The sequence below is a fragment of the Macaca mulatta genome, chromosome 9, assembly GCF_049350105.2.
Source record: "Macaca mulatta isolate MMU2019108-1 chromosome 9, T2T-MMU8v2.0, whole genome shotgun sequence".
Lineage (NCBI taxonomy): Eukaryota > Metazoa > Chordata > Mammalia > Primates > Cercopithecidae > Macaca > Macaca mulatta.
The window spans coordinates 138,429,922-138,453,986 of NC_133414.1; the positions used below are offsets into that span (position 1 = coordinate 138,429,922).

The 24,065-nt window shown below is 42.5% G+C and overlaps 1 protein-coding gene and 1 non-coding gene across 2 annotated transcripts in view; both read right to left on the bottom strand.

Annotated features, from left to right (window-relative positions):
* ADAM12 (ADAM metallopeptidase domain 12) overlaps nt 1–18,803 on the bottom strand; it is a 375,660-nt gene extending 356,857 nt beyond the window's left edge. Inside the window, exon 1 of the mRNA XM_001087980.5 lies at nt 18,118–18,803. Coding sequence (XP_001087980.4) covers nt 18,118–18,205 — 88 coding nt within the window. The 5' untranslated portion in view covers nt 18,206–18,803. The remainder of the gene's footprint in view (nt 1–18,117) is intronic.
* MIR7202 (microRNA mir-7202) lies at nt 17,802–17,857 on the bottom strand. Its single transcript, NR_128391.1, has one exon. It is a non-coding gene; the product is annotated as a microRNA mir-7202 (primary transcript).
* Nucleotides 18,804–24,065: the final 5,262 nt, after the last annotated feature.

Below are 24,065 nucleotides of genomic sequence, written 5' to 3' on the forward strand. Positions count from 1 at the left end.
GTTGAGCCTTCGAGTGAGACCCAGTCCTGGCTAACACCTCGACTGAAACCAGTGAGAGAAGCTGAATTAGAGGACCCAGATAAGTTGTGCCTAGACTCATAAACCACAAAAGCTGTGAGATTGTACACGGGTGTGATTGTAAGCCACTAAGTTGTGGCAATTTGTCATACAGCAATAAATAACGAATGCACTCATGCATGTGTGTTTATCATGTTTACAAGTATTTTCTATAGCCATCATAGGTAGAAGTTATTAGGTTCAGTCCTGCATTTTATTTGGGAGAGAAAACAGAAGATAGTGTACTTAATTGTTAAACAGTAAGTTTCTCCTTCAAAAAGAATACATTTTAGCTGGTAAGCCCACATGCTCCTTTGATGCGAAAATGAAAGGTCAGAAATACCAGGCCCTGCAAATGGGTCTCCAGTCCCGTTTTTCCTGCCAGTCCTTGCAGGTCAGAGCCCACAGGACAAGTTCCTTGGATTCACACAGCTAAAAATTCAAGTATTGTTCTATCTCAGTGTGTTCCTAAGGTTCTCTCCTCAAATCCCAATGTCCCAAGATAAACACAAGCTGAGATAGCTGCAAATGGTTTGGAGTACAGAAGAGTTCCTGGACATCATAGGTCTTCGCTTGGCAGTCCAGTGGTTTAGTATGTGGGCCCTGAAATCAACTGCCTGTTTCAATCCTGGCTCAGCCTCTTATAAGATGCAGAGGCTAAGGCAGATCACGAGTTCTCTATGCCTTAGTTTCTTCATCTGTAAAATGGAAATAATAATGGCTCATACCTCTAAGGGCTATAAGGATATCTTAACCACATAATTCATGTAAAGGGATTAGTCCAGAGTCTGCTGAATGCTTTGTTAACTGCCGGTGTCATCACTATTACTGTTATTCGTGTAAGTCCCATGTCTAGTACATTCCCTATTTGTGCAGTAATTCACGTGCATAATCTCAGCTGTGCTACCTTGTAGCTGCATAACTGCACAAGCTGAATGTCCTAGCCTTGGCTTTCCTATTTGGAAGAAAGAGTGGTCATAGTGCCTGCCTCCCAGGACATGGTGAGAATGTATGAGAAGCCCTTGGACCAGTGCTAGCACAGAAACCACACAGGCAAAATCCCTTATGGAATTCCTCAATTCTATCCTATAAAGAAAGAGCAATTACCACTCAGAAATGTGATTGTTCTCCAGGTACACAGATAAACCTGCAACCAGGAGCCCTTGGGTGTTGTCTGATCATGTGCTGAACTAAGACTGAGTAAACATTTTAGAAAATTCATTTGCTGCTGTGCAAGTCAGAAGATATGGTAGCTGCAATCCACAGTTTCAGAAAGATTCAGACGAACAATCTTAGTAGTGTGGGGGAGATATTTCCAGTCACTTATGTTTTGCTGTCAATTGGGAAAACACCACCAATATTTGGTCTTAGAGTGGAACATTTCTGTCAGATTCTGGATGTTCTAAATTTGTATTGTTTGGAGCCACAAGGATGCAGAGTGCTTAATGGGCTTCACTGCTGCAATCACATGCTCTAACTGGTAATTAACACATAAGTCAAGAATTTATATGTCTGCTTCATCCACAAATGTGAGGTTCCTATTTCTACAGCAATTCTTATTCATGCCAACCCAATACCCTGAGAGGCATGTTAAATTTTATTTGCCTTGCCATTCTACGTTTATCCTCCCTCCCACACCTCTTTCTCAAGAAGTCAGTGGAAGTTGAAGGCCAGGAAAACTCATGCCCCTGGCCTGGGCATCTGCCACCATTCATTCTCTGCAGCCTTTATGCCCAGTGCACAGTGTGTCCCATACAGCAGAGAAGAAGGAAACTAACGACCATTTTGTGTGCTATAAGTAAATGATATTTGAAAGAGTTCACATTATTAATGCAATCTCAAATAGTCCTGGTTAACAGAGATGCCCCTGATGGTAGACTGATAAATAACAAAGATGGAAACATGAGATTTAAGGTAGGAGAAAAAGGAATAGAAACTGCCCTCCTCTCCCAAATCTCTGCCACCCCCTCTGCCAAACTTTGGGATTAACTTGGACACTCATCTACCACGAGCAGGAGGGGACGGTGGCTCATGGATGCTGAGAACTTGTGCCGTCCAAGGCATGAGGGCAAACCTCAGCCACTGAATGAACAAATGAACAGTGGTACCATGTGTCCCCCTGTACCATCGAAAGAGAAGACCTTAAATTACAAAACACATCCCCCAACATCTCCCTCATTTGATATTCACCACAATCCAGGGAGGTAGGCTGCATCCTTGTTCATTGTTGACAAAGAAACTAAGTTCAGAAAGATTTAGTGGGTTCCTCAAGGTCACACAGCTATAAAGAGGCCAAGCCGGAACTCAGAGCCACTTCTCACTCCAAGTCCAGAATTCTGGCCATGATCCAAGCCACCTGTCAATTTTATAACTACAATGCCAGAATACACAGCACTCTTGACCCACTAAATCCATAAGGAAGTAACATCAGGAGAGATAAGCTGAAGAAATCTCATTATTTTATGTCACTGAAGTTCATAAGAGAAGCAGACGCTTCTACTAGGAGCTTTTGTGCTTGAAAACAGTTGTCTTGATTTAGCTTTTCAAACCATATCCTATCACAGCCCTTTCTGCCTCCCTCTTTTGAAATTGCTTCCTCACTGAGCCTCTGTAACCAATGGCTTAGTCTTCAGCAGTGCTGAGAGAGAAAGAAGGATGACAAGCACCTTTTTAAAGGAGAGCAGAGACGAAAAACAGAGAAAAGAGACTAAAATATGTGAGAAAAAAGTTTCAAGAGAACCATCTATTGCAGCTGAATAAATTATGCTCCAAGGAGCAGACTCTCCCTACTAAGAAACTGGAAGTAAAGCTTAGTGAATTGAATAGACTAAATCTGACATGTCCAAATTCTAGTGGCAAATCAGGCATCTGATTTTCTTCTAGATAAATCAGTGGAGAAACCAATCTATATGGAATTGTAGCATTCATTCTGAAGGTTACAAAAATATACAAATGAGTATTTCCATTGTCAGCTTACTCCATTGTACAATCTTCTCTGTATACTAGAATGTTTAAGTATGGGATGAATTCACTATACACTCCTGGAAGGCTCACATGACTGGAATTCTGTTGACACCTCTGCTGGCAGAGCAGCGGCTTCTGGGAGTGTATGTTGGCCTTGCTTCCCAGCTGTTCTCATTTTGCCTCCGCCAGAGGGAGATGGGAACAGCTGATGGCTTCACCCCCAAAGCTCAGCTTGGCCCCATCATTAGCACATCTCACCCCGGCAGCTGCCAAGGCAAAGACTAACATGCCAGCAGGAAAGCAGCTGACTGACTTTTCTGACTGAGTGTTTGGAGTACTGGAAGTTGAGAATCAAGCTGCCAAGCGGGTTCAACTCATTTTCTGTACGTTTTTACGATCCACTCACTCTAGAGGCCATGAAATGAGGGTGTCTGTTCTTCTTAACACTGTATCCCCAGTTCCTGGCATAAATCTGGGATTACAATAGGCAGCAAACAAATGTGTTGACTAAAAGAACCAAAGAATCAATATTGGAGATGTCCAGTTCTGAAAACACAGTGGACTGAGCTGACACAGCTAGAAAACCTTTCTACTACAAACACAGAAACATGTTAAATAAAATGTGACAACCTGTATAACTGAACTAGAAAGAAGAGAAAGGAAATTATCAGGGAATGAAGGAATTCCTAGCCAGAGCATCCACCCACTGCCAAAGTCATGGAATCCCAGAGGCCTGGCAGATACAAGCCTTCAGCCTGGAAACCATGAGTTTAGTAACAGGAGGCATGATCTTGAACACCATGAGTCAGAGAATTCTAGCTAAGATCCTTGAGTAAAACCAAGCCCAGACAGGCCGCCCTTCCCAAGTCATCAGGGCTAGAAAACCTCTACCAAATGCCACAGGGAAACTTCAAAGTGACATGTCTCCCCAGAGATCTGGTGAGGGTTAGGGAGTTTTGCAAGAGAAACAGAAACTTCAAGCCTTTGCCACATGGGTATGGAGACCAAAATTAGAATAGCCATGTGGTGTAAAATTCCCACAATAACTGGGCTTAGACAAGGGAAATCCCTGTGGCATCTGTCACGAGTAAACAGATTCTGCTCCACAGGAACTCTCCTAATCCAGGGTACATAGGGCTCACATGAAGTGGGTAGCAGTGGAGGGAAAAAAAGCTGAAAATGAACTCACAGTTTAAAATTGTAAGGCATTGGAAGAGATAATCCACGGTAATACAGAATCAGCATCCTAAGAACTTGAAATAACCTGAAATGGATAACAATAAATAAATCCCAAATTATTAAAGACATGTAGGAATACAAAGAAAACAAAAGATAATTTTAAAATATTACATTTTAAAAAGATCTGGCAAGTTTGAAAAAGAGCAAAACAAAGCTTCCATGAGTGAAAAATTAAAGATATTGAAAAACGTTAAGTCAATAGACAGTTTAAACAGCATTTAGACACAGCTCAAGAGAGAATTGGTAAACTGAAATTTAGACTTGTAGACATCACCCAGAATATAAAGCAAAGAGTGATAAAGAGATGAAGACAAGCTAAAAACAGGATGACTGAATTATAAGGCCCAACTACATACAACAAAAGTTCCAAAGGAAGTGATGAAGCAAAAAGGGCAAGGCAGTAATTAAAGAGATGCTTACTAAATTTTTTTAAAATAATTGATTAGATTCAAGAAGCACAGCAAGGCCAGAAATACACAAATTTAATATGAAACCATATAAAAACACATGAATAAAATACAGAACTACACATACACACATACTCCACCACCACCAAAGAACTACCTTAAAAGTAACCAGAGAAAAAGGCAGGTTTAGTGCAAAGGCATAGTCCTTAAATGAAAGACTCCTTAACAACAACAGGAGAGGCCAGGATACAACAGGTAATATCTGATAAAAGAAAACAACTGCCAACCTTGGTTTGGTTATCTATACATAGCTAAACATTCATGAAAAAAAAAAAAAAAAACATTTTCCAGGCAAACAAATATAGGGAATTTGCTACTCAGAGACCTTCGATGGAAGACTACTTCAATAAGAAGCAACTGGATCCAGAAGTGGAAGTGGTTTGCAAAAAACCATGGAAAAAAAAAAAAGAAAGAAAAGAAAAAGAAAAAAAACTGGTTGCATTGGATAAATCAGCATAAGCCTGGACTGCTCAGCATAGAACAAAGCCTAGTATTTCCCCACTACATTTTTTGTTGAGAGATGTGTTTCAAAATGGCAGAACTAAAATTCTAGACAATAATAAAAAAAAACAGGAGGCACAGTGAAGGGCACTAAAGCATGGTTAGCCTGTAATTGTTTGGGAGGAGGCCAAAGTTATTGACTACCTTTAGACTCCATTGCTGAAGTGCAAATATTAAAAATTTAATGGTACTACTGAAACTGTGGAAAGAGAATATGTAATCTCTAAATTAATAGAACTGGGAAAAAGTAGGAGTAAATAATCCTACAGCAATAGAAGAAAGAAAAGAAAGATGTATAAAGATAGCAAAAGTTAGTTATTTTTGTTAAAGTTAAAAAAAAAAAAAAAAAAAACAAGGAGACTAGCAATCACTTTTTTTTGTTGTTTTTCTTTCCTTGTTTTTTGAGACAGGGTCTCACTGTGTCTCCCAGGCTGGAGTGCAGTGCAAGATAAAAGCTCCCTGCAACCTCGACCTCCTGGGCTCAAGCAATCCTCCCACCTCAGCCTCCCCGTGTAGCTGGGACTACATGTGCCACACATACGATTTTTTTTTTTTTTTTTTTTTTTTGTAGAAATGGGGTATCCTTATGTTGCTCAGGCTGGTCTCAAATTTCTGGGCTCAAGTAATTCCCCCTCCCCTCCCGCCCCCGGCCTCCCAAAGTTCTGAGATTACAGGTATGAATCACTGGGCCTGGCTAATCCTTTTGTTCATCATTGTAATGGAGATGCTACCGAATGAAAGAAGAAAAATAAAAGCAGTAGAATGCATAAGGACTGTAAAGGCAAAAAAAAAACTTACCCTTTCAGGTGATTACTCTCTTAGAATTTCTATGAAGTCAATCTACAGACAAACTATTAGAGTAAAAATTGAGCAAGCACCCAGCTATGATTTGAATCATCAGGATTAAAAACAATTAAGCAAGATTTCTGAATTCAAAGTCAACCTACAAAAATAAGTAACATTCATATACACTGAAAAGAAAACATCAATTAGAACTTTCAATAAGGAAATGACTCCGCAGATAAAACAAGAATAGCCGTGAACTGGCACTTGTTGAAACTGAGTGATAGAAACATGGGTATTGATTGCAGTCTGTCTACTTCTGTGTATGTTTAAAATTTTTCATATTAAAAAGTTAAAATATTTTTAAAAATAGTGATACCATCTAAAGTGACAATAAATCTATTAGGTACTTACGATATCTAGAAATATATCTTACAAAGATGCGCAAGAACCTTGAAGAGAATATTATTGAAAACATATTGAATAGCATTAAAGGGAACAAATACATAGAGAAATCACCACATTCATGATGGGAAGCCTTGATGTCATGAGGATGTCAATTCTCCCCTAAATTAGCCTACAAGTCCCCATACAGTATTTTGCAAAACTTAGCAAGAAGATTCTAAAGTTCATATGAAACACTAAAGTTTCAGGAATAGCCAAGATAACTTTAAAGGAGAGGAGGGGAGAAGGAAAGGAGATGTTAAACTTTATTGAATGCTTAGCATGGTCTGAGCACTTCTCAAAGCACTGTATATGTATTATTTCATTTCACCTGCACTACGGCCCTGTGGAGGTAGATACGATTATTATCACCATTTCATCAAGAAGAAATGGGGAAAGAAAAAGATTATGTAGTTTGTTCAAGGTTTGAGGTGAGCAACGATCCCAATTTGCCTGGCACTGAGAGGTTTCCTGTGATGTGTCATCTTCAGTGCTAAACCTAGGAAAGTCTGGGCACACAGGTTGGTTTGTTACTTTCTCAAGATCACATGTCAGGAGCCAGGTGGCAGAGCTGATCTGCAAACTCCAGCAAGCTGGCTTCAGGGTCTGCCTTCTGCACCACTACATACCAACTGTATTAGTCAGGGTTCTCTAGAGGGACAGAACTCATAGAGATGATATAAAGGGAAGTTTATTAAGGAGTATTAACTCACATGATCACAAAGTCCTACAATAGGCTGTCTACAAGCTGAGGAGCAAGGAAGCCAGTCTGAGTCCCAAAGCTGAAGAGCTTGGAGTCCGATGTTCAAGGGAAAGAAGCATCCAGCACGGGAGAAAAATGTAGGCTGGGAGGCTAAGTCAGTCTAGTCTTTTCACATTTTTCTGCCTGATTTATATTCTGGCCATGCTGCCAGCTGATTAGATGGAGCCCATCCAGACAAAGGGTGGATCTGCCTTTCCCAGTCCACTGACTCAAATGTTAATCTCCTTTGACAACACCCTCACAGATACACCCAGGATCAATACTTTGCATCCTTCAATCCAATCAAGCTTAACCATCACGCCAACCAATCTAAACACTGAAGGCTTATCATGAAGTAAAGGATGCTGAGAACAGTATGAGGCTGGAACTGAGGTAAACAGAACAGTAGGACAAAGAACCCGGAAGCATATCTGTGTGTGCTTGCTGGTTATCAGAAGTGGAAAGGATTCAACACATGTTACTAGAGCAATTGGTTTTCCAGATGGGGGGAAACAGACATAGATCTCATACAATAAATAAAAATTAAATTCCAGTTATTCTAAAAGGGAACAGCAAAAAAATTTTAAATTGAGAAGAAAGTATCAAAATTTATTTCGGAGCTCAGGAGAGGAGGATTGCTTAAACTAAACTTAAAAAGAAACATGAGTAAACAAATACAAATAATTCAAAGAAGAAATACAAAGAACATATAAACACATAAGAATCTTAGAGTCTTTAGTAATGAGAAAAATGCCAGTTAAAACAATGAAATATTTAACATCCAGCTTGGCAACATTTAAAAAGCCTGAAAATACCAAGTATTGACAACCACATAGGTAACCAGAGCTCTCCAGTAAGTAGGCACATAAATTGGTACAACCAATCTGGAAAGCAACTTAACAAAATATGTTACAGTAAAAAATTCGTGTACTCTACAGCTCAGTAATTCATTTGTAACAGGTTCCCTAGAGCTTACACCCATACCTAAGATAGCAAGGATCCTTGCACCATCGCAATATCAAAAAGTTGGGGAAAACAGATTTATTATCGGCAGAGGAGTACACAAATTATGATTCAGCCATTCAATTAAAAGGAATGAACCAAGCACATATATGAATAAGTCTAAAATATATATATATTTTTTTTTAAGTTGCAGAAGGTTGTCATATATAGTAGGGTACCATTTATTTAATAGTTAAATACATAAAGAATATCAGGTATTGATCAGGTATACACACACATACACACAGACCTACCAACTTCACAGGAGTACAGCCTCTGCAAAAGGAAAACTGAGATAAAATAGTCTGAATGGGTGGGGAGAAAAAGGATGGCTATAAATATATCTTTAACATTTTACATCTTTAAATGTTGAAAGTTCTGAAGCATATATAGTAGAATCTGGCTGGCAAATATATGCATGTATAACTTATTCTATGTCCATTTTTCAATTTAAAATGGTCATATTTTAGAAATAAATGAATGATGGTGCCAGATTTCTTTTTCAATCATCTTTTACATGATCTTCTCAAATCATACTGAAATTGGCTGAAATAATGATTTTAGTTTAAAAGTTTTACTTAGTATGCTTAATTTTAGGAATGTACCTTTCCATAGGCAGACAACAGCTGCATTTTAAGGTATAATGCAGACTCTAAATCCTAATGCAGGCTCTGAAGAACACTACCAACAACAATAAAAAAACCAGGATGGAAACAAAACCAAAATAGGAGCGCTTTTACACTGTTGGTGGGAGTGTAAATTAGTTCAACCATTGTGGAAGACAGTGTGGCGATTTCTCAAGGATCTAGACCTAGAAATACCATTTGACCCAGCCATCCCATTACTGGGTATATACCCAAAGGATTATAAATCATTCTACTATAAAGACACATGTACACATATGTTTATTCCGGCATTATTCACAATAGCAAAGACTTGGAACCAACCCAAATGTCTATCAATAACAGACAGGATAAAGAAAATGTGACACTTATACACCACAGAATACTATGCAGCCATAAAAAAGGAAGAGTTCACGTCCTTTGCAGGGACATGGATGAAGCTGGAAACCATCATTCTCAGCAAACTATCACAAGAACAGAAAACCAAACACTGCATGTTCTCACCCATAAGTGGGAGCTGAACAATGAGAACACATGCACATAGGGAGGGGAACATCACACACTGGGGCCTGTCAGGGGGATGGAGGGCTAGGGGAGGGATAATATTAGGAGAAATACCTAATGTAGATGACGGGTTGATGGGTGCAGCAAACTACCATGCCACCTGTATACCTACATAACAAAACTGAACGCTCTGCCCATGTACCCCAAAACTTAAAAGTATATTTTAAAAAGTTGGTCATATATCTAGGCAATCCTTCACATACTGCCAATGTTTCCATTTTTTTTTTTTAAGTAAGACTAAGTTCTCAGATCCCGTTCAGATTCAAATGAGCTTATCTCTCACAAGAAATGCTTCCATCCTATCATGGCTTCAATTACAAACATGGCAACACATAATACAAGGAATCTTTTGGTCAAATTGCAGACCAGTGCTCACCACGCCTGCTAGGGGAAGACATGTCAAGGTGTTTCACCATTTCTAAGAATGGATCATCTAAACTGATTAAGCAGTTCAAGGCTTCCTGGAGGAGGTAAACAGACAGAAAATGTAATCCAATGAAACTGTCCAATTTTTTAAACAGTTGCCAAGAAGCTGAGCTCTTAGTGTAGCCTTGGAATGACATAAAAGCTTAAAGGATAAAAAATAACAACATGATGCTGAATTATTCGGCTTCTCCATCCCATCTATCAACTGGAGGCAAGGTATATTGAGCATTAAATAAAGCACAAAAGAAACAGGATGAAAAATGGGCTGGAGAAAGCATGAAGATTGAAATGGCAGCCTGTAAGAAAGTGTAGTATTTAATGTGCACATTTCAATTGGCAAATAACGTTTATTTGAACTGCATTACCATTCTGCTGAAATTCAAGCTAATTACAATCTCACTGCTATAGTTATGGCAAAGATAGGTTATGAAATGTTTGCCACAGCTAGGTTAAGATCCAGTCTCCAGCATGAGGTAGACTAGACTGCCTTGCTCCTGACAGCGCTGATCTCACTATCTGAGGCTATCATTTCTTCTTCTGTAGAATGAGAGTACTAACAGGACCAACAAGATTCTTTCACCAGAATTGTATGAGATAGTGCATGCAAAGACCAGAGTACTGCTCCTGGCACTGACGCACTCAACAAACTCCTTTTTAAGTCACAATGTGATGGTATGACACTTTTAGGTTTAATAAAATCCAAACATATAAAGAAACAATTATGAAAAATTCACAGCAACTGCCTTCATAAACATTGTCTAGATTATATCAATTTCACTTCTCCATCCCAGAGACCTGACAATTAAAGAGCATGGACATACTCCAGAGCTGCTTCCTATAGCTCCCTGTGGGCACACAGCCAAAGGGCTGTAGGGCTAGCCATTCGGTACAGAAGAAACATCTGAAAATTCTACACCTGTCTTTGTAAATCATGGACGCTGCAGAAACAATTTAGCTTAAGGAGGCCTCTGAAACACACTCTGATACAAATTTTTTTTTCTGCAACTCTAATGAGTTCATTACAGCATCATCTACACCAGGAAGGAATGTGCTTAGCTTCTTTAAATGATGTAGCTGCATTCCTTAAGAAAAATTTTGTTACAGTTTCCACAGCTGCAACATTTATCTAATTAGGTATATGTTGACTTCGAGTTTTTATAGATTTTGAAAAGAAAGTTTTGAAACATTTAAAAATGAGTTTAATTTTTGTTTCCACAAGGAAGGAGTAGAAAGTGCCAAATGACAAGTGAGAGAAAGAAAATACATCTATATGTAGAGCATGGTAATCAAAGCCTTGGCTAAATTCTAAATGTACATGGCAGAGTCACAGGTGTTTATCTATGTGCCCTGCCCAAAACCCTACAATAAGGGAATAATTATAATAGCAATAATAGGCTGTGTACCATGGTTCAATGCCTGTAATTCCAACACTTGGGGAGGCTGTGACAGGAGGATGCTTGAGCCCAGGGGTTCAAGACCAGCCTGAGGCAATAGAGTGAGATTCTATCTGTATAAAAATTTTAAAATTACATATTTTTTTTAAAAAATTTTTGAGACAGAGTCTCACTCTGTCACCCAGGCTGGAGTACAGTGGCATGATCTCAGCTCACTGTAGGCTCTGGCTCCCAGGTTCAAGTGATTCTCCTGCCTCAGCCTCTGGAGTAGCTGGGATTACAGGTGCCTGCCACCACCCCTGGCTTATTTTTGTATTTTTTTTCTTTAGTACAGATAGGATTTCAACACATTAACCAGGCTGGACTCGAACTCCTGACCTCAATTGATCCATCTGCCTCGGCCTCCCAAAGTGCTGGGATTACAGGTGTGAGCCACCATGCTTGACCAAAAATTTAAAAATTAAGAACAAATTAGTCGGGAATGGTAGTGTGTGCCTGGAGTCCCAGCTACTAGGGAGGCTGAGGTAGGAGGATCACTTGAACCTAAAAGGTTGAGGCTGCAGTGAGCTCCAATTGCACCACTGCACATCAGCCTGTGTGACAACGCAAGATCCTGTCTAAAAAAAAATAACAATAATAATAATTTAAAAACAAAGCAGCAAAGCTTTGGAAGATGGAAAGGGGATGGACAAGTTGTTACCTATTTAGCAGGGAAGAGAGAACGGGAACTTATGACCTGAAGAGGAGGGCAGCCATCAGAAGGTGGGATGGATAAGCAGAACCCTGGAAAGGTTTGGGAACGGGGGGCACTGGGCACTGGGCACTGGAACAGGGGGCACTGTATGGGCCAAGGCCAATACAGGCTGAGGCTGAAAGGCTGTATAAGGAGAAGCTAGAGCCCTAGATCCCTTGCAAAGCCAACACAGTTAGGTGTTGCCTGCCCTACTCTGACCAACACAGGAGGTGTATTTCTGAAGACACTGAAGTAGAGAAGTTCTGAACATAAGGACTCCCAGGAATCGTGAAGGGGGGGGTGGGGGCGTAGCAAAGTGCTAAACTGAAAACAAAAGGATTAAGTTTAAACAATATAAGCATACTTAATGGGAACACTATCTTTTTTTCCCCTGTTAAGCTCACAGGCCCTAGAGCCAGGCTTCAATTGCCAGACTGAAATCGCCTTGGCAAGAAGCTGAAGGATTCTTCCTTGGGGAAATTGACCAGCCTAAGAAAAACAGAGTCTGTGATATGTGGATGTCTCTCAGCAAAATGAATGTTCACCAGTCAGTAAATCCATCTGTGGAAGTACACAGAATTTCTAATCACCTCTTTAATGTCCCATTATTAAATATCAACAGACAGCCAAAAATCAGACCTTTGAAGAAAGTCAGATAGATGTTAAACAAATAGGGGGGAAAGAATCTCAAAGCTAACAGTGAGAATTAGGTGAACAAAAAATGTTTAACAAGTAACGACTAACACATTTAGAGTTAATAGCAATCTTATATCCATTACAAAAAAGAAGAGGACACTACAATAAGAATAAAAGAACATTCATAGCACAAGAAACCTCTTGGAAATTAAATGTGGTAGGATAAAATTTAAAATTATTTATTTATTTTGATACAGGGTCTCATTCTGTTACCGAGGCTGGAGTAGTACAGCATGATCACGGCTCACTGCAGCTTTGACCTCCTGGACCCAAGTGATCCTCCCACCTCAGCCTCCTGAGTAGCTGGAACTAAAGGTGTATGACACCATGCCCAGTTAATTTTTAAAAAATTTATTGTTGAGATGCGGGCAGGGGTGGGGAGTCTCACTATGTTACCCAGACTGGTCTTGAACTCTTGGGCTCAAGCAATCCTCCTGCTTCAGCCTCTCAAAGTGCAGGGATTACAGACATGAGCTACTGTGCCTGGCCAAAAAATTTAAATAGAAGGGTTGGAAAATGAAATTAAACAACTGTCCCAGAAAGTAGAACAAATGCAAAGGGATGAAAAATAGATAAGAAAATTAAAGGATGTTTTCAGGAGGCTGGGACATTCAGCTAATAGCAGTTTCAGAAAAACTGTGGTAAAAACAGTGAGGAAGAAATAATTGAAGAACGAATATAAGAAAGTATATTAAAACTTGACAAAATGAATATTCAAACTGAAGGAGCCCACTGAGTTCCCAACAATTACTGATAAGAGCATTGCTAAAGCACATAATCATAAAACACAAAAATACTAGTCACAAAGAAAAAAGATAATCACTTCCAAAAAGAAAAAAGACTACATTCAAAGGTTTGACAAGCAGAATACCATCAACTTCTCAAGCAGTAATGGCCACAGAGACAATGAAGAAATGCCTTATAAAATACTGAGAAAATATGATTTCTTTCTTGGAATTTTATACCTAAACAAACTAGCAATCAAGGGTGGAATGAATGAATGTGTGTTTATCAATATATTTTATACGAGGTATGCCAGAGACACATTCCAACCTTCTTTTTTACTCACAGAACTGTTTTGTTTGAAGCCACAATGTATATAGTTAAAAGTATTTACTTTTCTAGTATTCTGTACAAGCTAGCAGTGGCCCTGTGTCACAGTCTAGCCAATGATATCTAAGACAAAATCTACTACAAAGGCTTATGGAAATACTATTTTCCTGATGAAAATAGATTTGACTGGTTCTGCCTTTTGTCCTTTCTGCTGCATTACTGCCTGGAATGCAGATAGGATGCCAAGAGGTACAGCAGCTATCATAAGACCACGAGGAAGTAAGCATAAAGGCAAAAGTCAACATCTAAGTATCACAGATAGAAATAAAAGAAAGTGCTTGGGTGACGGATCACATCACTGACCTGCCACACTAGTTACACCAGCCACCAAACTACTTATTTTGTAACTGCTTATAAAGAACACAAGCCTGTAAAAATTGCTGCTGTCACTTTTTTGTTGTTGTTTGCAGCTGAAAGCATCCCTGACATATTCACAAGTTATCAAAACAAAAAATTGTATCTCCCCAACACCCTTCCTCAGGAAGTTACTGGAAAATGTGCTCCACAGAAATGAGGAATGAACTCTAAGAAAAATGTATAGTGCTCAGAATATAGATGATTCAACACAGGAAGGATACAAGAGGAATTCTTAGTGTCTTGGTAATAAGGACAGTCCTGAGATGACAGCTGTAATGTGTGCCTACAAAGTAACCCAGTCACATTGGAAAAGGAGGATGAAGGGCTCCAGGAAAGATGACATCAAGAAAAAACAATCATGGCTAGACTACCTGAGGTGTTGGATCATATTGAAAGGAGGTTGATAGTTCTCCTAGAAAGTGTGGAGGTAAAATAGAGGTTGTGTAAGGAATGAGAAAAACCAAAAACCAAGTATTCTCCCTACTCTCACACTCAGTACCAAATGTTTCACCTCTGGTCACCCAAATGTGTGGAAATCTCTCCCCACCAACCACCAGTTCTTCAGTAGAGATCAACTGGGAGTCCTACAATTGAACTCTATTCTGACTCTATCTACCTGGAGAAAGCATCAGATCACACAGGTTAAGGGCTCAGTCCCACAAAACATCCCCCCCATGTCAGATGCCAATCACAAGTAGTAGGTTGTCACACCTATAATTCTGACCAACTAGCTATAAATTGGGGGTCCACAACCCCCTTCTCAGGTTCAGTTAATTTGCTAGGTGAGCTCACAGAATCCCAGAAAATGCTTGCTTATATTCACCAGTTTATTATATAATGAAGGATGTAATTAAGGACACAGATGAACAGCAGTTGGAAGAGATGCAAAGGACAGAGAATGTGGAAAGGGATGCAGAGCTTCTATGCCCTCTCTAGATGCACCACCCTTCAGGAACTTTGATTTGCTCATCAATCTGGAAATTCTACAAACCTTGTCCTTTTGGGGGTTTATGGAGGCCTAATTACATAGGCATGATTAATTGTACCACTGGCGATCAAGTCAACCTTCAATCCCTCTCCCCGTCCCTGGAGGTTGCAAGAAGGGTGGCACTGAAAGTCCCAACTCTAATCATGCCTTAATAAGCTGATTAGCATACAAAAGACACTCTTAATACCCCAGAGAGTCCAAGGATTTTAGGAGTTCTGTGCCAGGAACCAGGGGCAGAGACCAAATATACATTTCTTATTATATCACAATATCACAGCTTGGTGCACAGAAAATAAGGCAAACAAAAATCAAAACAAGGCAATCATTAACTCTAGGAAAAGCAAAAAGTTACAAGAGGGATGAAATGCCATAAAACACTGCATGGCAAAACAGTGAAAAGTATTTGCAAAGTCTTCTTAGTGCAAACATTGAATTCTTTTTAAAGATGGCACTACTATATTGGGTAGTTGAAAAGAAGAGAAGGCAGTGTGTCTGGAGTAGAGTGAGCAAAGGGAGAATGGTAAGAAAGGAGATCAGAAAGGAAAACAGGAATTAGGTCATGCTGAGGTTTGGATTTTCTTTCCTAAGGGTGCTACAGAGCCACTGGGGAGTTTCAGACAGGAAACTTGAATGCTGTAACTCATGTTTGAAAATAATAACTTTGGCTGTATTGTGGAGGAGAATATACCATGCAGGGATAAGGTGAAAAGCCAGTAGGCCTGTTAGATAAGAGGAATAAGAGGCTTCTGCAGAAGAGATTTTTTCCTATAAGGTGACCTGGACTGGGAAAGGCACACTTCGGGACATAAGGAAGTGGGTAGATGGGAATATACTTAGGAGGTTGGTGGCTTACGGAGTAAAAAGGGAGACACAGGGATGACCTTCCTACATGTCAGCACAAGGCATCTGGAGAAGGCAGAGGAGGTTGTTACTGGGTTCAGGAAGACTGGGGAAGGAATGATTTGCAACTAGAGTCTGGGATCTAGGGCTCTGTTTTGGACTTGTTAGGCTGAGTTGCTCCCAGAAAGTACCAAGTAGGCAACTGTGCCAGGGCTCAGGGTACAGACAAGGCTAGGAAGAAACTCAGAATATGCTCAGTCTCAACAGGTAGTAATTCCTCCTTTTCTCTTGCCAATGCAAAGCAATGTTTCATTATATGTTTGGAGTTTTAAACAGCCTCCGTGGTATGATTTGGGGCACTGATTGATTGAAGACTTGATACTGAGAATCTAAGGCACTGATTGATTGAAGACTTGATACTGATAATCTAAGGCACTGATTGATTGAACACTTGATACTGAGAATCTAAGGGTAAACAAGCAGTGAATCCTGGAATATATCACAAAAGGTAACCCACTCACAGTGCTTAGGCCCCCCTGGTTTTCTATTTTGGGTCGTATCTCTCTTAAGGAAAGTCTCTCCACCAAAGTTGAAGTCATAAAATAGTAAAAGTCCCACACACACACCCAAGAAACAATTTCCCATGATCAGCTGGATTTAATAAACATTTTTAACTGATTTAATAAACACACGCCCAAGAAATAATTTCCCATGATTAGCTGGATTTAATAAACATTTTTAATTGATTTAATAAACACATGCCCAAGAAATAATTTCCCATGATTAGCTGGATTTAATAAACATTTTCTTCTAAAAAAAATTTTGCCCCTGCTCAGTAGACTTCTGTGTACAAAGCACGTGCCAAGTTAAAGACCATGTCAGGCACACTTTGAGACACTTTCCGTTTTTTAAAAAGCTCTTTCTCAATAAACATTCAAAAGGACTAATTTGTTTAAAAGTCTTTCAAAGCACAATTCACTACAGGTCATAGAGTTATTTAAACCCTCAGCAGTATTCTTTCTTGGCTTTCTCATTGCTTTGTGCAATCTTTGTATTTAATCGTTAATCTCCAAATTGATCTTCGCAGTGTGGATTTTAACAAGAACTGGGTTTTAACCACATTACAGTAGATGCGGTGGGGGCGGAGGGCAGCAGTGGCAATCGCAAAATAAAACGTATCATAAAGTGGTAACGGTTCGTGATTGAGGCCAGTTGTTGAAAAATAAATGCCTGTTATATAGAATCATAGAAATTTAGAGCTTGCGGCCAAGGCAAGTCGTTCATCGGTGGACCGACAGCGCCCCAGGCGGCAGAAAGAAGGCGGCGGCGGCGGAGACCCGGGGAAGCTCCCGGATTTTTAAAAAGGCACCTGCTGAGTGAGTCCTCACTGTGCAAACGGGATCCACAGGTGCCCGATTTTAAGGGGATACAACTCGGGAAAATCTAAGTCTGTAAAACAACCATGAGATGCGCACGTTAAACTAAGTAAGTTCTCTTTGTACACCAAGTTGATGTAGGTGATTATTTACGGCGGAGAAACTGAGCGAAGGGAGGAAGGAGAATTCGGCTAAAGTTTGCCCGCGACTGACAGCTAGGAAGTGACCTGGAAGCCAGGAAAAGGGGCAGGGAGGAAACTAAAGAAGTAGGTAAGAGAGTCAGTTAATGAAAACAGAGCCCAATGTTTAGCGCAGCAGGCACACCTGCGGAGGAGGGGGCTGCCTCACCTGCGGGACCGCTGCGCGCCCCCCTAAGTGTGTAAGCAGGGGAGGCGGGGGCTGGAAAGGAAACCTGGTGGGGGGCTGGCCCGGAGCCTGGGGTGGGGGTATTCACTGCGGGATAGGGCCAGCAAGAGGACCCGACACGCATCGTCCCGAGCGACACGTGTAAATGTCAAGATACAGAGACATCTACAAATGTCACCCAAGAGGATGAGGACGGAGGAACGGTCCGGAGGCTGTGCCCTCCGGGGCAGGTACTGGCTCCTGCGGGGCTGCGGGCCAAGTGTCCCCCTTCCCCAGGGAACTGACACCTGGGAGGGGGTCGGTCTCGCCGCGCTGGAAGCGCGAGCCCCGGGGCTCCGGGCGCGTCGCCCCTCGGGGCAGCCCTGGACCTCGGCGCGCCCGGGCGCAGCGTGAGGTGCCCCCAGCAGGGCGGGCAGCCAGCCGCCCGGGTTCGGCGACTTACCTCGGGCCTCGTGGGGCGCGAGCAGAGCCCCGGCCAGGGCGAGCAGGAGGGCGCGGGCGGGGGGCACGGGCGGCGGGCGCGCTGCCATCGTCGCCGGCCTTCCGTGCAGCAGCTCTCGGGCCCGGCGGCGAGCGCTGCACCATCCCACGCGGGCGCCGAGCCGGGGCCGGGCGTCGCGACCGGAGGGATTTCCTGCCGCGGCGAGTCAGCTCCGGAGCCCTCGCGCAGCGCCCGAGCCGCCGCTGAGCTCGTCTAGCCTTTCATTTTTAAAAAAGTTTCCCCCGTGTGTGTGCGTGCGCGCGCGCGCGCCGTTCTGGCACAAGCCAGCCTTGACCGTTGCAATAAATGAGCAAACTGTCCGAGTTGGCCCGGGGACGAGGAAGAGCGTTAGTGAGAGAAGGCAGGCCTGTGAAATGGATCCACGGCCAGCAGTCACCGTTCTCATTACCGCCGAACAAATTATTGTCTCCCCCGCACCCCCGCCCGTCGGCGGCGTCCCGCGGGTCCTAGAGACCGCTCGGGTCCCCCCGCCAGGGTCCCGCCCCGAGCCGCGGCTAGCTCATCCCCGGGGGTGGGCGGCTCGGGGCAGGGCGCCTCCCTGGCCGCGAGCGCCGGCAGCATAGACGTGGCTCGGTGGCGGCCGGGCGCCCGGAGCGCACACGTCCCCGCCCCAGGATGATGTGGCCGCAGGGCCCCGGGCGCCCGGCTGCCAAGAGCACACGCGGCGGCACGGTCCAGCTTTCCAGGCTGCAGCTGGAAACGATGACTCGGCTGCTTGCTCCCCGGCTCTCCGGGAACCCTCGGAGTGCGGGTCAGGTCTCCACCGCGGCCCACAGCCCGGCGCGCGACCCCGCCTGGCCCTAAGCGCCAAAGAGGCATCTCGCGCCCGAGAAACAAGCTTGGATTCTCAGGCACAGGACACCTGGGCGTTACTTTTAATCAACAGTGTTAGGTTTTATGTTAGATAGATTGGCTCACGTTTCTTTTCCATGACCTGGACCCAGAAAAGGGTGTACAGTAACGTTCCCCAAACTTTCCTGATTGTAAGAAGCACCTGGGTTGGCTTGTTAAAAAGATTCCCGGGCGCCTCCTACGCTTTCAGAATGAGACTCTTCAGACTGTGGGGCCAGGGGAGCCCAGGGTGTTTGGAGAAACACCAATGAAAGAATGGTGCCCGTGCCTTCTCATCCTTGAGAGCCATTTTTGGATGACTGATGCCTACCCTGCGGGTTACGGTGATTCCCAGCCTTGGGGACTTATTAGAATAGTAAGAGTTAAAGACATTGCCACCCCCAGAGACCAGTTAACTCAGAATTTCCCACAATGCGTGGAGCTCAATAGTTTTCAAAGCCTCAGGTGATTCTCCTGTGCTGCTCAGACCTAGGACCACCTGCAGAAATTCCATCCTGGTCCTGCCACTCCGCACTGATTCCTAACTGAGCACCCACTCCTAGGAGGCGATTATCCAGCATTTGAGGAAACTGCCTTCCATACCATCTCTTCCCACTACAGAGGAGCTTTTCTCGGGAGTTCTCTCCCACCGCAGGTTTTGCAGTGTTCCCAAACACCAGGTTGATCCTCCAACAAGGTGCAGGACTTTCTTTTTAAAAAACCTTAGTGGGAGGCACAGGCTCTCCAGCCCCCTTCCCAATGCCGCCATATCTCAGCACCCGATCTGGAAACCAGGCCTGGTTCAAGCCGTGTCATATCTAACCGTACTACCAACCAGCGTTGCAGTGTACTTCTTATGTTCATTCAGTCAATCAACATGGTCAACACTATGTTAGGGACTTGGGAAACTAATGAGAAAGCCTCTTGCCTTCAAAGACTTTTCTTTCTGATCGGTCAAACTGATAAATCACCATTATTGGACAGTGTGAGCTAGTTACTTAACCTATTTAATAATAATTAGGCTTGTTTACTGATATGGTTTGGCTGTGTCCCTACCCAAATCTCATCTTGAATTCCCATGTGTTGTGGGAGGGACCTGGCGGGAGGTAATTGAATCATGGGGTCTTTCCCATGCTGTTCTCATGGTAGTGAACACGTCTCACGAGATCTGAGGGTTTTAAAAAGAGGACCTCCCCTGTGCAAGCTCTCTCACACTTTCTGCCTGCTGCCATCCATGTAAGACATGACTTGCCCCTCCATTTATTCTGCCCTAGCTGTGTGGAAATGTAAGTCCATTAAACGTTTTTCCTGTATAATTACCCAGTCTTGTGTATGTCCGTATCAGCAGCGCAAAAACAGACTATTTACTGCTTCATAATTCCTTACATACCTCATATAATTGGAGTATTGTGCTAAAGTCTTTCGCTTCCATTATTTCATTTTTAAAATCCTGAATATACAGATGAGGAAACTGCAGCATAGAGATGTAGCTTTCCCACCACCACACAGCAAAGTAGGTCAGAGCCCATCCTCAGACCTGTTAAAGATACAGCCTGTTTCTTTAAGCCGGAGTTCCAAACTTCAGTTTTAGCAGCTGTTAATTGAAGGTAAAATACAAACCTCCTAGGTAGTTGTGAGCACCAGGTGAACTAATGCAATGTCTCCCAACCTACCTGATCCCTGGGATGTCTGTTAAGAATTCAATTCCTCTGGCGTTTGCACTGGAGATTCTCATTAGAACGGTCTGGGAAGGACAGTTTTTTAGCAAGTGCTGAGGTGATCCTGATACTTGTGACCCATAGAACTTCAGACACCTCGATGTAGGAGAATTAAAAATTGTTTTCTTCCAGCTCAAAGAGCCAGATTTGCTTGCAGATGAGCCCAGTCACTGGCCTCTTGGATCCTTCTGACTGGTTAAGTGGTTTATTCACAATGGACCTAATATGTGCTGTGTGCTGGGCTGGGGGCCTTGTATACATCTTCTGTTAATGATCAATTTATTTTCACTCTTTAGTATTCAATTGTTACTGTTGGCTGTAAAAGTCCAATTTCTTTTAATCCTGGAAGTTGCAAAGCTTCCTCTGAAGAACTAAATGTGCCCCAAGACTGTCCTTGATTTGTTTTTGACTGAATGAAACAAAACAGCCATTGCAGAGGAAAAGTAAAGAGAAATAAAATCCTAGCTGCAAGCCCTGGATTTCAACCCTGTAATTCACCATCTCTGTGAAGCAAGGGGCCTGGGTTGACACTGTCTCCATAAAGCCTTCATACACATCAATAACAGCCAGCTAAGGCAAAGAGCAAATCCTGCGTCCGGCAGATGGTCTGCCTTTGGATGGAAATTCTGCCTCCTCATTCACAGGAAATGGAAGCCGACATCTCATTCAATACTGGATTGTTAGGTAATGGTGTGGGGTCAGAGGCCAGGATCTGCACATGAAAATTTCAGATAGATGGCTTGTTGTCCCTTCCTTTCTAGAAGAATTGACCTTTGCAATACTGTTTCCTGTGTGCTATTTTTGTTTAACAGCCTGGGCATTCACAATGAACAGGGCACTTATTTCTTACCCAAGCTCATGTAAGCTCAATCTGCTCTGAGTACAAGCAGATAAAAAATGGAGGCAAACTTTCCTAAGCCAGGAATTTACAGGCAGCCACTCCTAATTTCTGCAGTAAGTGAAGAGCCAGCCTCCTTGCAGAGTGACCTATTGACAGAACTTCAGACAGAGGCTTGTAGAACAGCTTTTATCTCTCCAAGCACAGTTCCCAAGGCTTACTCCAAACGTAAACAAATGTGATTGCCCCAAGATTAAGATTCTTGGAAATTTTAATTCTATCTCTTGGAGATGAAAACTGCTCCTCTGAGTCTATTTTAATAACATGTAGTCCATTTTTCTTTTCCTAGATCTCTCACTTCAAGAATCCATGCCTTCACCTCCTCAGAAACCTGCCCCCAATGAACCTCTTCTGGGCAGATTAAACCCTCTTGTCTCTGATGCTTTCATAATTGCACAGAATCAGCACTTGAGTAGCCTGTCTAAATGCCAAAGAAAGAATGCTCGTGGGGCAGGGAACTCAGGGATGCGCTGTGTCACAAGAGACAGGAAAGGTCACCCCATCTGTATTCATCGATGTCACCTGCACATTGACCATTCAACTTCTCCAACCAAGTGACAGTCATACTTAACAAAGACACATTCTAGGAAAGGCATCGTGAGGCGGTTTTGTCACTGTGTGAACATTACAGAGTGTACTCACAAATCTAGATGGCACAGCCTACTGTACATCTAGGTTTTATGGTATAACCTCTTACTCTCAGGCTACAAACCTGTATGGCACATGACTCCACTGAATACTGTAGGGAATGGTACAGTAAAAAGGCAGAAAGGTACAGTAAAAATACAGTGGAAAAGATTTTTTAAAATGGTACACCTGGATAGGGAAGCGCCATTATAATTTTGTGGGAGCATCCTTACAAGTGCTCAAGTGCGTACTATGTGATTGACCATAACGTCATTCAGTGACTCGTGACTGTATTGTGATGGGGAACTTATTATGCCCCTCCCTACACACCCCCAGATTCCATTTTATGTACCCCAAGTGACTGACAGTACTAAGAGAAACAGACAACCTCCTGGAGCAGCAGCTGCTGAGACAGCCTCCTGGCCCAGGTGTTTATCTCTCCCGCCATCAGCGCGGGCAAGGCTGAGTGCAAAGGCAGCACTCAGAGAAAGGCAAACGGGAATCTCAAAAACAAACATGAATGACAAGAATGACCAAGCATTTGAGGATACTTCATTTAAGAAATAGGGCTTAATCCTCTTCCCTTTTCATGTGGGTTGGGCTTAGTGACTCATTTTTTTTTTATTTCAATAACTTTTGGGGTACAAGTGGTTTTTGGTTACATGGATGAATTATATGGTGGTGAATTCTGAGATTTTAGTGCACCTGGGACCCGAGTAGTATATGTTATCCCTGATGTCCCTCCATCCTTCCCCTTCTGAGTCTCCATAGTTCATTATACCACTTGATATGCCTTTGCACACTTATAGCTTAGCTCCTACTGATAAGTAAGAACATATGGCATATGGTTTTCCATTCTTGAGTTACTTAGAATAATGGCCTCCAGCTCCATCCAAGTTGCTGCAAAATACATGATTTTATTCTTTTTTGTGGCTGAGTAGTATTCCATAGTGCCTATACACCACATTTTCTTTATGCGCTCATTGGTTAATGGGCACTTGGATTGGTTCCATATCTTTGCAATTATGAACTAGTGACACATTCTAACAAAACGCCGCCTAAGTGAGCAGTGTGACTCATTCTAACAAAACGCCACCTAAGTGAGCAGTGTGTAAGTTGTGAGGCTAAATTGTGAAAGGCACTTCAGCTTGCTCCTTGACTCAGGCTGCTCACTCTGGAGGCAACCAGCTGCCATGTCGTGAGGAGCCTCAAGCAGCCCAGTGGAGTAGAGCTGAGGTGAGGAATGAGGTTTCCTGCCATGTGAGTTAGCTGTGTTGGAAGTGGATCATTCAGCCTGTCATTTTCAAATGACAGCAGCCTTTTGAGAGACCCCAGGGCAGAACCATTCAGCTAAGCTGCTCCCAAATTCCTGACACACAGAAACCCCCTGAGATAATGAATATTTGTTGTTTTGACCCTTTGGGGAATAATTTTTTACACAGCAGTAATTGTTATGCATTTAATAAAGTGAACATTCCATTTCTATATATTTTTCTAGTTTTTGGAACATCTTGATAATTTCAATATGCAGGGCACCCTTCTTGTTTATCAGCTTTGAAAACAGGGTATTGATAGGGTGGCCGTGGATCTCAAACTTGTCCTATTGTACTTATCAACAGCAGCCCTTTTCTCTCTCACTAGAGTCCTGATTTGTAAACAAAGTGCACAGTTATCCTGTCTGTAGATAAATGTGTCTTTTGTGCCATGTCTTCAGGGCAGGAGGGATGGGCAGGCACACATGCTTGGTTGTACATCTTGACTTGATTCCTTCCGTGAAGGATGGTTAACAGAGTGAGTGAACTCGCGGTGATAGA